Raw genomic sequence first — 15,102 nt, 5'->3', positions numbered from 1 at the left:
CGGTGAAAAATCGTTGGCAGTATCGAAGTATAATGTGATTTTGAGAGTTGAAAACTTACCCTTCTATAGTTAATTGGAAATCAAACTTATCTGTAATAAATTATTCTAAACAGAAAAAAAAACAACACCCAATAAATTCGAATACAGTATCTGTAACTTTATTTTTTACTATTATTTTTGTACGCATTTGTCGAATTGATCTTGATTGAATATGTGTGAAGAAAAAAAAAGAAACGAGACTAAAATTTACCTGTTCTTAGGAATAAAATAGAAGTGTAACTTAAAGAAGAAGGTTAAAGATAGATTCGATTATACAAAAGGAGAAATACTTGTTCTATAGGATTTTCAGTGTCAAATCAACGATCAGATGATGCGAAACAACTTTTTTGACCATACTATTTTTATTACCGTGATTCGCGAACGCGTGATTCGAAAGCCCTGAATTATTGATACCGGGTAATTCCCGACCAGCTAACACAACTCCGTACGAATCACGAGAAATCCCAGGGCGAAACGAGAAAAATTAAACCAGCGAGTGTAACCCGATTCGGATACTCGGAGGATAATTTGCGAAAAAATAATGATCAAAAAAAAAAAAAAAAGAAAACAATTCGGGAGAATAAAAGGACGAGGGGAAAAAGTAACGCCGTTAGGTTCCGCACGCGCTGCGTACCAAACAACTTGTAAATTTTTTATCCAAGCTTTCCTGATCGATATTTACGAGCCGCTAATTACTTTACCCGGTAAAAGAAACATTTGCCGATGCTTGAAGTACGTTCCGCGTGCAATATTCAGAGCACCATTCTCGTTCGTGAAATGAGAAAGGAAAGAAAGACGGACAAAAGGCCTGTAAGTACTTTGTGTACTCTATTTTCAGCTTGATACTAGTTTAGTTATCGTATACGTATATGAGGTAAAAGTGCGAGCGTCAAAGTTAATTAAACACAATTATTTATTCGTTTATTCGGTTATTCATACATACGTCCGTTCATTCGTTCGTGACATAATCCGAAATATGTACACATTACAACAATGTACACACAGATAATACAAGTCTATTAATTGTATGTTTATAATACACTATATGCGGTGAAATACTGTAATGCATTGGTTTGTTTTAGTACCTCGTGGTCATACATTAACGTACAGATTGAGTTTGGGAAGTAACGCAAAAGTAATAAAACCTCGAGGGTGCTTGGCACCCTGGAATTAGGTTAATTGGTAGATTTTATCGAAGCATAAGTCTTCAACAATGCTAAAAATGTCGCCTAAAAAATGGTGAGAATTCTCATATTGACGAAGGTTAGAAAAATGTTGGCAAAATTTGAATGAAAATAAGGTTATCTGTGTACAATGATAGTTTTTATCAATTTTACAGAGAACCAATACAAATATGTGAAAAAATTTAGAAAGCGGCTCGCTGATACGTTGGACAATTTTTTAAAAACTTGATTTTCGAAACGAGCCTGCTTGTGAAAGCTGTCGTAAAATTTTTACAATAACGTCACGTGACACACAAAAAACGTGGTGTACGTACATTGGTGCATGTAACGATAGGTTTCGTTTGATTCGTTTCTTCTTTTTTTTTTCCTGTCATTTCAAGTATTCCAACACACGTCAAGCGGGCTAAAAATCAAATCACAAGTTGCAGTTTGCGACGGCGATAAAGTACAAAGCTTAGCAATTATTTTTGAAAATCTTACCGAACATTGTAAGAAATCATTACAAATTCTGTAGATTAATTTGTACTGTATTGTGTTGTATTTTTTTTTATTTTTTTTTTTACGCTTTAGTACATATTACGTATTATGTATTTGTTTCGGATACTTGAAAATTGGAATTCTTGTGAAATTGAGAAGAGGTATCGATGAAATTTGGAAACTAGATACTTCTGAACACTGTTCGCAACCACGACTAATCCGCCCATTTCGAGGCAGCGTCGGGGGAAGAAAGCAAATCTACCCTTGCTCGGGCTAAAAACGATGCGGCAACCTTTAATCAAGTTTTCCCTGTAAACCCGAAACTCCGTCAGCAACTCGTCAGCCCTGGATATTGAGCTTGAAACTTTATCTCGGTAGAATATTTCCATTTTCATGCACCAACTTGCCCGTAGAGTCGTCGCGTAATCCGCAAGCAAATACAGGCAGTGTGTGCGCGTATCTACGAGCTGCACAATCCGTACAAAGCGATTTGCAAAAAGCAGAGGAACCTCGTCGAGAATTTAGATGAGAATTGGGTTAAAGCTTGAGCTTGCACCGCAAACGTTCAAATAATTATCTATCGTTTACCCATTCTCTGAAACACATTCAAGACAGAAACTTGCGATCGCTTTGCTCATTCGCACAAGGATGAAACAAGAATTTATTTCTTTCGTAGGTGCTTCTCTACGATGCTTCGTTGGCAAAATTTTATTTAGCTTTTTAAAGCTTTTTCTGCGGTTAAATTTTTTTTTCAAACATTAACGCTAGTTTTATATGTGACACGTTGTTGAGCGATATCTTTTTTCTTCTTTCAAACGATGCATTTAAATGTTGTATGTGAAAATAATTATTACAGATAGCAAATAATTATGTACTTTATCAAATTTCGGAAAGAGTATCGGATTGAGTATAAATTGTCTTCGGATTCTTCTCGCGTTTGAGACGACGAATAAAAGTATCGAACAAAAGAAAACATAGCCGCGTGTGAATCCAGGGATGTTGAACGCTGTCTTTTCGCATATACATAGATCGAAAAAAAGTCACGTCGTATTACATTCCTCTCCTCCGTAACTGCCTATAAATTCAATTCCGTCTCATCCTATCGCGATACATAAAACGCCGAGAGCTCAGACCATCGATCCCGTGTCCTGTGGCTGCACAAATCTAGATTTGGAACGCCGATGAACATCGTCCCGAAAATCAAGCGACATAAAACGTTGTCGTACAAGATCCGCGAAGGCTTGGTTAAACATTTATTACCCGTTCTGATATATTGGTCCTTTCTATGCTAACGAAAAACTAAAAACACCCTGAACGAATCCTACGGAAATTGATTGATATTCTACAATTGATGAATAAAATCTGTATAAGATTGTTGCAAATTATGTGCCCGTTATGATTTTCACCAAAATCATTTTGAAGAAAGCAAACCTAGAAGAAGCTTATTATATGGTAAATAAGGAGAATAATTGAGAAACCTGATAAATACATTTGATATTGTAAGGGAATGACGGAACTACCATTGAAGCTTCATCGAAACTTGATTAAATTGAATTGTAACTTTTTTTCTCCTCTAAAACAATAAAATCCTTTCAAACTTTGGAGAATGACGGAGTTTGCGTGGTCACTAGAAACACTCTGAGAATAATGATAAATTACCAAAAACATGGGATTCTGTTATCTACAATAGCGTGTCATAACCTCAAACTAAGTGAAAGTCTGCTTTTTAATAATTTCTCGAGGTTTAAAACCATTCCGTTACTCAGGAGATAAAAAAGTATAACACACGATTTGCTCGCTCGATAGGTAAACTTCGACGTTACCTGCAGCAGGAAATCGCGACATTACTAGCCTAGAGTATAAACTGGACTATTTCAGATTAGGGCAACATAGAATATTCAGCCAAAGTATAGAATGTTTAGTTCAGATCTAAGAGGTGCCTCCTTATTCCATGTACGGTAAAATGCATAAATGCCTTAACGTTTCGACCAACTTTTTTGCAGGCCAAAACAAAATGCGAATACCATTCTATAACAATTATTTTTTATTTGTTGCAGCCTACGTGCACCCCATTCTCTCGCGTCAGCTGCAGCGCCAGTAATCGTCGCACAATTCGTACAGAATTGAACTCGCACTTTGTTTCAGACCGAAACAAGTTAGTCGAAAAATTAAAGCATTTATGCATTTTACTGTATCTAACTCTTTCCCATTTAAACTACGTGCAAAAAAAAAAACGTTACCACTTATCCAATTGAATTGTCTTCGGAAATAACAGGCTTTGTTACATTGGAGAAACCAGAAACCAAATAGGTACTAACAAAATCAGGTCACTTTATACCTTTAGTTCAAAGCAGCAAACCGAAACCGAGATTTTTATACTTACAAAAGCAAATCGGTTGTTATTTATATCAAAACGAAGCCAAAGTCAACTGTCAAACCGTACTTCGCGATTATTTTGGACATTGGAACGAATGTACTTTTCTACGCTGCACGTTATTCAAATGAGACAGAGTGACGGTACGTAACGAGGCACTTCTCAATACTCGAGCTTGAAATCTTACACTTGAAGATGGTTCTTGCTGGGTAAGAAACCGTCGTCCGGACCTTGTTAGAGCGAAAGAGCGACGTGTGTCCTGATTAAAAATAGTCCATCATAGACTTATCCGAGCGATTGTGAATTTCGCGGAGACTACGAGGTGCCCCGAACATCGCCGTACAACTGACGATGAACCGGATTAAGAGGGAAGCTGGAGGCCGGTTGCAGGTGCTCTAGAATTGCGGATGTCGCAGTCTTGGCGGTGGCGATTGTCGTCGCCCTATGATCGACGGAAGTTGGGGGGGAGAGTGGCGGCGGCGGCGGTGGTGGAAGCCTGCGTTGCAGGGACGTCAACTCCAAGAGATCCGTCGCCGTCGCGTGGGCCGATCTCAGATGTCTTCGGAGATTACTGTTGTTGCTGTAGACGCGGGCGCAGAGCGGACAGAGCCGAGGCGAGTCCCAAGTTCCGGATGCAGCCTCGGCTCCTCCTCCCCAAGGATCACCTGGACCCGTGCCTCCAGATCCTGATCCTCCCGAGGTGGCCGATGCTCCGCAGGATCCGTCCGCACCGACGGCGACTGCAACACACCAGCCGACCAAATGGATTAGTCCTTGGATCCCACCGCCACTCTCCTGCCTCTCCTGTCGCAAGTGTCGTGAGAGAAACATTTCTTTGTTTGTTTTTGTTTGATAGAAAGTTTATCATGCGGAAAAGTCAGCGATCACGACGGGACGCAAACACTTCTTAACGGGACTGACGGATCTGATCCTGGATCAGGAGAGATTACGCGAGACGGCGAGGGCAAGTCGGGGACAATCATCGTCCTGAGACGACTTCGCCAAATTTTATCCACCGACTCAAAGGATACAGCAAGAAAAAAATCGTTGACTTGGACGCGAACAAGGGACGAAGTCACCGATCCATGGTAACGTAACTGCATAACGACAAGTGGTGGGTACGATGGTGGTTCTTTCGTCGCCATGTTCAATCCATGAAATTTGCACCCCGGATGGGTGAAGAGTCAGTGATCGAAGGTTGAACTCGTGAGACTTAGGTCGCAAGGATTCAGTGACCGGAAACAACCGAACATTGATTCGAAAGCGATGGACGAATGATCCGAAGAAACGTCCGCGGAGTATTCATGGTTTCAAATATTTTAGAAATCCCGGTTTTAACGATACCTATCCTTCCTATCCTCGTTGTCCTTTCTGCCGTCATTGAATATCACCGAGTAATTGGAACGACGCTAAGAATTAACGACACAGTCCGAATCGAAGGTTAGAAAGGGAGAAAAGAATCGTTGAAAAAATCTACAGTAACGTTATTTGCGCCAATGATAACGATGACGAATGAAACCGAATTCTCTGTGTGTTGGATGAAAATATGAGGGAATTCGAATAACAAAAGCTGAACTAGGAATCAACAATTCGATTAAAGGCTTTATAATTATAAAGTTCAAAATGATTAAACCCTGGTGGTTCTTTATTTTAATTTTTAATTTCTTTTCAAATTTGTTGCAAGTGCAGTCGTTAACGACATGTAGAAGTAAGTTTGTTCCTGTTTTTGTTTCTTTTCCTTTTCAACTACCCGCTTGACGTTGAATTGTGAAATGAAGTTCTACATAGTTTTCTATCGGGTCAACAGATCCGTTTATTTACTTTCGTTGAATTTACCATTTTTGTCGGAATTGTATACATAAGCTTGGTGCTTTGTCATCTCCGTGTAAATTATTCAACGAATCGAAATGAGGGTGAGAACGAGCCGAAAATTTTTAAAGAAAACTGATAACGTGATACAATGAATTCCCGAGTAACGAACTTTTGGGGAAAGACGGTTGAACTGTGTCAATGAGAAATGAAATGAGATAAAAACAAACTGGTCGCCTTTCTTCTAATCACTGGGACTTCGTGCGATGGAACAATCTGTCCCTTTTCTACCGCGGATGAACTTCTCTACGAGTGAATCGAGAATATCGTATTTCGTTAATTACAAAATCGAGAACATTCCTCAGACAACAAGTGTTCTTTTTCATCTCGACAGCAGTTCGCGCACCGTGTTGACAGTGTGTTTAATTTTCGCGTCTTTTCAGCAGCTGCATATTGTTGTAAGTTGCGCTCCCTTATTGTGGCTGCAAATTAGATGTCACGATATGCAACGAGGCGAGAATTATCCGACATTGTAGTTTAGCAGCAACGTCACGGGTACCAACTTTGGAACAACATTGAGATCGTGTTACGTTTAGTCAGCTCGCCGTGCATCGACAATCGGCTTATTGTCAATCTGATAACAATCTGCATCTCGGGCGGATATCGAATCCAATTTACAATGGATAAAAAAACGTGGTATACGAATAGGACGTAAGAACTATTTTTGTATCAACGTTTGACGTTTCGTTTAAATTTTTTCATAATCGAAGTATTATTTTTATTTCCTACTTTGATGTTTTGCGACTGGTAAACGGATTTTATACCGTGTTCCAAAATGAAAATGGCTGAAGCTTTATTCAGGATTCAGAATGAGGGTTCAATGAAGCGATCAACTGTGTAAAATTTTCAATATGGATTTCGAAGCACGGATGTGTTCACCAAAATGATATTCTGAAAATTGGAGCTGCGACTGGTTTTTGCCAATCCGAATAAATTAAAAAAACAAAGAAGTTGATACTTGAATCGAATAAAAGGTTTAAAATTTCTATCAATCCATATTTTTTTTCATTCAAGATACAATTTTCTCCACAGGATTAATCAAGTTCTAAGCGCAGAGAAATTTTGGACTTGATCTGAATAAAATCAATCTTACGTATAAATTTGTTACGATACCGATACGGAAATACAACTTTTGCTTTTTTGTGTCATTTTTAATCACACGTACGTATAAATTTTAAAGAAAATACCACATCAGTTCAATACTTTCTAATCACATAGCCTTGTAAATATTTTACAGCTTAATATTTCATCTTGGCACAATCTCATTCCCGTCTTTTTGTTTAGTCACGTGGATTCTTTTCCAAAAATAAACCTCTACCGCCAATGCAAACCGGCTAACGAAAAAAATGAGATTCCGGAACTAGATGAAACATACTCGACATCAAAATTCATTCCCTCGCCGATCAGATTAGTTGTGAAAACACGCCGCGAGTGTAGCGATGATTAATATCTGGGACCTCGGTTCGAGATGACGAAAAACGGTTGAAATTTCGAAGGCCCAAGATGGATGTGTCGCCCTTAATACGTCACCGTACACATACAAATATTCAAATCGATTTCGCATTGCGTTTACGTAAGTATATATCGAACGAGTTGCCGAAACCGTAAATTTGTTACGGTTACAGTTCGGTTTTCAGATTGTCATCTATTTCCATCGGAACTCGCTACATGCAGTAGGTTGGACAGATATCGATGGTTTGGAATATATTCCCTCGATTCCCGAATAAAAACTCGGGCGGAAAAAGCACTCGAGCGATTTTGGTGTGAAAATAAATTTAATTTCGGCCTTCTTTCGATTTTTGTCAATATTTTCACAACTCTCGAAAAATCTTTCAACGCTGTTACACTCGTATAGGAATTTTACCTTATATGTATATCAGAGTGTTTCGGAAGAAAACAATTTTCGATTTTTCAAAGTGGCATCCCGGAAAATGTTTGTTTGGGTCAAAAGAAAGATTCTGGGAAAAGATGAGCATTTTAAGTTGTGTGGAAAACCATCCGCGATTGGTTTTTCAGTTTTTGAAAGTTTTTTATTTAAATTTATGAAAAAACACGTTGTGGCACGTCAATTATTATTTCTTTCCGGAAATTTATAATCAACCCAAAGATCTCGATCCGTTACACAGCAATACAACGAATGGGAATCTTATTTTTCTGAATTAAAAGTTCACATCAAATTACAGCTATTTTATGAAAATTGAATTAATAACGAAAAAGTTATCCGATACATTTCTCGAACATCAACTGGAGACTTAATATTACAAGTCTGAGTCTATTTCACGACGTAAATTGATACTTTGTTTGATGTGAGCGATAATAAAAAAATTTCCATCACTACCCTTTATCAACTAACTATAAAACAAATGTGAAACGGTGAAAAATCAAACGAGAAAGATTTTCCACACAACGTAGAATGCTCATATTTTCCCAGAATCTTTCTTTTAACCTAAACAGACATTTCAAGGGGTGCCACGTTAGAAATTCGCAAATTATTTTTTTCAGAAACACCCCGATGTACATAAATCGAGACAATTTTTTAGCTCGTAATTTAAAGCACTTCTGTCGATTATGTTACGTTACTACGTATTTACATGTACATTCAGTCAATGAAAAATACCGTATGAAAATGGAAATGATCATCGATTTTTATGTTGTAAAAAAAAGTGTCGTTATGAGATGAAACGATGAAAAATTTGTTTGAGTTTTTTCTGCATTCTTTCCTCAATCGAACTTTGAGTCTGGTTGATGCAACATCGTCAAGGTGGAGCTTAATTTATTTTCAACAAACATCTGACGCTTTCAGTGTGAAATTCACACGAGACTGAAGTGAGGTACCTTCGCCAGAGTTTTTTGCCCTACGTTGTGAGCTCAAACCTCGTTGGCGAGACTAAATAGCGGCAGTGTTAACAAGCACATTATATTCCACACAGGCTACGAGTCACGCACAAATAGAATGGTATTATACCGCCACAAGCGAGGTAGACGGTTTACAATCTCGCCTGGGACGCCAAATTTTGTCAGTTTGCAAAAAGCGATGAAAGAAGAGACGACGAATTTAGGAATTACGATTGCAACGCGCGTTTCTATCCTCCGATTCCAGACGTTCGACTTGAAAGTGGGGTAAACAAAACACCGAACAGAAGAAAACACGAGAATGAAGAGTAAACGAAAAACGTCGCGATAAGGTTGTCACAAGAAACGAAGTTCTGAATTGTGCCACACAGGGCTGAATTTAAAGGTCTGGTCCTAGGGCGACAAAGAAGTGAGAGGCCCCTAATTATTTTTCAAACTAGATGAATAATCTTCATTTTGACGGTGTTTCAATAATTTAATGTTGGACAAATACAATTCTGTCAACGAGCATTATATAGATATCGTAAAATACAAGAAATCAACTAAATTAATATATTATATCGTTAGGCCGATAGAATTTTGCGAAACTTTTTCGAGAAAAAAATCATTAATGATTTCGGTAAAATCTAGCTGCCAGAGTAAATCATTCTCAATTGCTGAGTACGGATAAATTTAACGAGCGTATTTGCCTCAACGTAGTTCGTAGGCTGTTTTTTATAATTTTCACATATTGTACATTTTCAATGTAATTTCAATATTTGGGAATGTACTCGTAGCTCTGAAATTTTTATTCGCAATATTTGATAATTATACAAAACTGGACCAACTTATTACCCAGACAATGTTCCAAATCGTCTTTGTACAATTTTACAAATTTTTTGAATTTCCGATACGTTTGACCGATTTTCTTCAAATTTTATATCTACTTTACTTTTATACGATTATTTAAATGAAAATCAGTAGGATATCATGAAATTTGCAAGTTAGAGCGATTCGACGATTTTTCATAAAATTCATAAAGTCTCAACCATTCGATCGATAATTCTCAAATTGAATACCGATCGTCCTTCCATGATACTTTATTTGTAAAAGACAAATTTTCACACAAAATTTGCAAATCTGTGGAAAATAACTTGGTCACGGAAGTTTTTTGAAAGTTTTAAAATCCCGTCAAATTCTCAACTGTCGAGTAATTTCGACAAAATTTACAGTGAATGTATAGGTTGTATAGATTAATGCCTGTGCGAAACGGGAGCATTGTGGCTCAAACCGTTCTCAAGTAACAATCGTTTCAATTTTACAACATCAGAACATACACACAAATGCAGAGATTTTTCTTAAATATGAGTTTTCGATATTTTCGAACATTTTGAAGACATTGACATCGAAAACTGGAAAAAACAATTTCACCGTTACGAAGCTTTCGCCATAATAAACAAGCAAAAAAACAATGCCTCACGAAAGTGGGAGAATTTTTATTTTTATTTTTATTTTGTCAGAAGAGTGATTTTTTTCATACTTTGCATACCATTTGTTAGCAGATTTTACCTAAAAATTTATATTGTCGGGGCCCCGGGGCTTCAGCCTCTATTTCCCTCTCCTAAATCCGGCCCTGATGCCAGCAGAGCTGTTGTGATAATTTACCACTCCCCTTTTTCGTTGTTTAAATAAATCGTTGGCAATTTCGAACACAAGATAGTTATTCGTTTCCAAGTGGCTGTACATTATGCATAATTCGTATACGTATAAATGGGGTTATAAAGCAACGGACGAGGAGAGCATTAATTAATTTTCATGACGCGAAACATCGACGAAGTTATCGCGCGAATTATATCCGCCTTTTAAGTAACGCCTGTAACGTCTCAGGTAAAATAAACACCCGAGTGCGCATGCGCCAAGTTTATCCCCTGCTCAGACAGGCCGGCCAACTTTGTCCGGTTGGACTTGGAGGCGAAATATCGGTACGCGCAAGCATTTTTGAGGTTACGTTGACGTAAACGTAGACCCGTCACATTTTGATCGCCTCGAATCCTCGACGCAACATAATCTCGAAACGCATTTAAATTAGGGTAGTTTGCACCTGGACGCAACTGATTTGGCAAGCCTGACAATAAATCGAAAAACTCGGGGGGGAATTTGATGGATCTACCAATGGAATCTACATTATTTGGCGCATGCGTATTCGGGTGTTCAGTTTCGAGATTTTTGGCGTTGAGTTAGGTTCGCACTTGATTAAATTCCCAGATAGACGACAGAAAAACGGGTAAAAATAATTGGAACGGATGAAACTGTTTTCCTTTCACGTGAAGTCGACTGCGAACGACGAGCAGTTGCCACGGAACGCTTTGCGATTGCCCGAAGAAACCCAGGAGCAGGTTCGTTGATTCGTTACCTTTCGTCATCTTTGATTATAACACCTTCCCGCAATTGGTAAATTAAACAGCCGGAAATTAAACGCCCCGAACCCTCGACGACGGCTGAGTTCGGATCAATCGGGCGAAGGACGAAGAAGAACGTCGAGCGTCCTGAACTTTACTGAGGAGATAATTATTACACTGGGTGATAAAAAAACGGTAGAGTACATCACGTCAAACGAAGCCGGATTACGAGATCCTTGTGTGCTTACGGATATCCCTCGTGCCCTTGATCCTGGGAGTTTGAACTCGACCCGGATCACAACGATATTTCGCTTCGCAGAAATGTTTCTCTTCTCATCCTCCACGCTGATAAACCCCGATAACCGACTTTCGTTCCGAGCCCCGTTTTCATATGGCGTCAATTTTACGGAACTTGTAGGTATTGACTGTTCGATTGATATCAGATTTTCTGCGAATTCGAATGAGAAGGAAGTTTCTTTTTTCTTTCTTTTTTTTTTTTTTTTACTCTTTTTCAATTATCGAAACGAACAAACCAGTTTTACCTTAATTTGCAGCAAACAAAATCGCGTCAAAATTTAAAACTTCGTCATTTTATAATTGATACATATGCGGCATTCCTTGTGAACTCGACCACTTTTTACAATATGCGTTCAGAGCTTTTTCAAATTTTTTCATACATCCGTAAAGCTAGTTTGAAAAAAATTTCATGAGTTTTTTCAAATTTTCAAAATGAATTCATTTTTCTACTGTATTTCTGTTTCAGGCTTGATTGTAATTTTGCTACTTTTCGGAGAATTTAATTATTTCTGTGATTACGCATTTGATTCATTGTTTCACTCTTCGATCATCAAAGTTGCCACTTTACTAATTCCATCACAAGTTCTGCACAGTATGATGAAACCTTGGTAAAATTTTCGAGAATATCGAAGTGTGTTATCCGATATAAACAATATTTTGACTAAAAAACGGCGTAAACATTGTAAATAAAATTACAACCAAGACTGCGTCGGAAAAATAGCCGAAAAGTGTAAACTGTTAGCATTTACACATTTTGATACGATTCATAACCATTCCACGTCTTGATAATCTTTTCTGTCCAGTAGGCCTCCAAAAATTGAAAAACTTTGATAAGAGTTGAATATTGAAACGATGAAGCATCATTCAAAATCAGATACAAATATTTATTACAATTAGCATCATAATATATTATTTTTTCTTTTCAAATCGTCGTTATTTGCTGTATCGGTATGAATGACATAATACCTGCAAAAATTAACGTGGCTCCCGTCTAAAGAGGTGAAATAAACACGGAAGAAAAGAAATCTCGTTTATAAAATGTTTTCTTCATCTACAGCGTGAAATTGCAACGTTGCAGATCAGCCGGCGTGACAAGGCAATGAAAGGTAGACAGGATCGGAGTATTTCTCACTCGACAAAGTGACACGAGACTGAAATTTCCAGCCATCTTATACAGTCTTCCTGTTTCCCACGTTCACGGTCGCTTAATTGCAGGGAGACAAGGTTGAATGAAAATACAAGAGTTAATTAGATTTCTTAACCACTTCCCTATTTATTTATAAAGTTGATCTAGCAAGGGTCAAGGATATCGCTGGTTCGGACTCGGAATCCTTGTTTATCCTAAAAACAGACATCGTTTTTCACAATGAAGAAAGTAGGTTTAGACGCGAGAAATAGATACAAAGGACCAAGAAAAACGCACGTCACCGCTAAAGCCGTTTGATTGAAGCACGGAGGAAATTCTCTTTTTCAAAATGTGTGATGAAAAGTTAATCGCGAAATATGCAACGGAAGGAATACACAAGAAGATATCTGTTCAAAAATTTATTGAAATATTGAATCTTCTGATCGAACGGTACCTATCGGCATAAAAACAAACTGAAAAAACTTATTCGTTTCGAAATCTGCGAGACGGTGGAAAATGTCAATGGATTTGAAAAAAAAAAAATAAATAAATAAAAATATGTGCCATAAAAAAGTAATAACTAGTTTAAGTGTTCTTTGTGATGATGGACGTGGCGCGAAAGACGATAATAAAGCTCGCTCCGTTGATAATTTTTATCACCGGTAGAGCGGTCAAATTTGCGACGTGTAAAATGGTTTTTAAGGCTATCAAAATTTAACGACGATGCGCCTTCGCCGATGGACAAACCGCAGCAGGCCGTTGTTAACAGATGTTATCAAATTACCGCGAAGCCCGTGATCGAAAAAGCTCATCAATCACAATCAAAGCTCGAGAACCAGAAGACCGTGGGCTGGGCAAACTGCGAGAATCGCGTGCTTTGGGCTCCAGATTTCACCCGAACGATTCAAAAAGCCAGGAAATATACTCGACGTGTTTAGAAGAATCAACGACACGGACAAAGTAAAACTTGTTTCGGTTGTCCGATCATCGATCCACAGTTTCATACTCAAACTTGTATATTTTTATGGAATTAAAGTATTACGGTTAGTCATTGAAGCTTGTCATAAAAAGTCAGAACTCAATTTTAGGTCGGGAACGATTTTTGAACAAATACAAACACAATTTATCCAATCGCAACCGATGTACAAAACTAAAGTTGAACTTCTCGAGGGTTAAGCAAACTCGCTACTTGAATTGTAACAAATTTTTTTACAACAATATGACATTCTAATGAGGTTTTGAATGTAGAGTCTAATCGATTCGAATTTATTGCACAACGTGTTCAAAATAATTCTATTATCGTAGATAATGACATGAGAAAAAAATTTGACCAGTGCAAAATAAAAATATGTATGTTTTGAAACTGTACAGCAGCTCTAAATTGAACAGAATATAGTTTTGCTTGTTCGATGATTACATGCCGTGTCATGTTTTGACTGATTGTGAGTATTCTCCGTTTGATGAACACAAAAAAAAAAAAACTTGGTTGAATCAGGCACTGTTATATGCATTGAATACCTAAGTTTGAATTTGGTACAGAATTGTCTTCAACGACTGGAATGAATTCGATTTGAATGGAAATTGCAGAAGTTTGCTTACCTATCATCAGTTCAATGCAGTTCGAATAAAAATCGTTCGTTGCGAATGAGTAAAAGAGTCATATAAGGTGAGTGTGCCAGTTATTGATCCTGTCCCAATCATTGATATTTCTTGGTTGTATCTGTTTGATCCTTAATTTTCAAACTATCAAGAAATTCACAATTTGTGCCGTCGGTTTATAATTTTGGAAAATGTAAGGTTCAATAATTGGGTCCAAATATGTCAATAACTGTTACACTTACCTTACCGCATGCGATTGCAAGTTCTGCAGTAACTGGAGTTCCTAACGTTACTGTGACGATCGTAACCATGGCATCTCCATCAGCATCTATCCGTGAGGAAAATTGCGAGGAAAGAAGGTTTTCAAAAAGCACTAGCAAAGAAAATGTCTTTACCACGTGAGGTGGTATTTCAAGTCTACAAGGGAATGCAATTTAAACTCGACCTGGTAAGCCAAAGCTCGTTGGTTGGTGCATACCTAAATCAGAGAGTGCAGCTAGGGCGCATCGACGTAATGTTACGACCCAGCAGGCTTAGGTGTGCAACGAAATCCGATAAAGTTAAATTTGACGTCAGCGAGTTTGCCTAGGTCCTCATCCTCCACCTCGAGACTCTGGTTAAGCTCTACAGATTTTACAAAGTCCCCGAGGTGGGGGTCAGATGACTCCGAGATTGATAAACAACGAGCGCTCGTCTTTCACCCGGGATAAGATCCTGGAAGAACATCAATTTTTCTCTCGATCACTAGGCTTGACCCCGTTTCGCACAAAAGAACAAACAAGACAAATCATCCTTTAGTTGAATAAGCGGTAAATGACGACGGAGAATAAAACCTTCCGTTGAATCACGGGAAAACTCGACAGGGACGCAGTGTTGCCAATTCGATGATTTTGTAACTAAATCCAG

General features: G+C 38.0%; 1 protein-coding gene across 2 annotated transcripts in view; it reads right to left on the bottom strand.

The window, feature by feature from the left end:
- Positions 1-15,102, bottom strand: part of LOC124220514 (protein bric-a-brac 2) — a 111,978-nt gene that overhangs the window by 66,278 nt on the left and 30,598 nt on the right. Inside the window, exon 6 of one of the 2 annotated variants that reach the window (XM_046629536.2) lies at positions 939-4,814. The exons of the other annotated variant lie outside the window; for it this stretch is intronic. Within the exon in view, the coding sequence (XP_046485492.1) occupies positions 4,390-4,814 (425 nt within the window). The 3' untranslated portion in view covers positions 939-4,389. Of the gene's footprint in view, positions 1-938; positions 4,815-15,102 lie in introns of those variants that run through there. 2 annotated transcript variants of the gene reach the window in all.

The sequence above is a fragment of the Neodiprion pinetum genome, chromosome 5 (assembly GCF_021155775.2).
Source record: "Neodiprion pinetum isolate iyNeoPine1 chromosome 5, iyNeoPine1.2, whole genome shotgun sequence".
In the NCBI taxonomy this organism is placed as follows: domain Eukaryota; kingdom Metazoa; phylum Arthropoda; class Insecta; order Hymenoptera; family Diprionidae; genus Neodiprion; species Neodiprion pinetum.
Note: the sequence above shows the minus strand (reverse complement) of the source record. Positions and strands in the feature narration are given on the sequence as shown.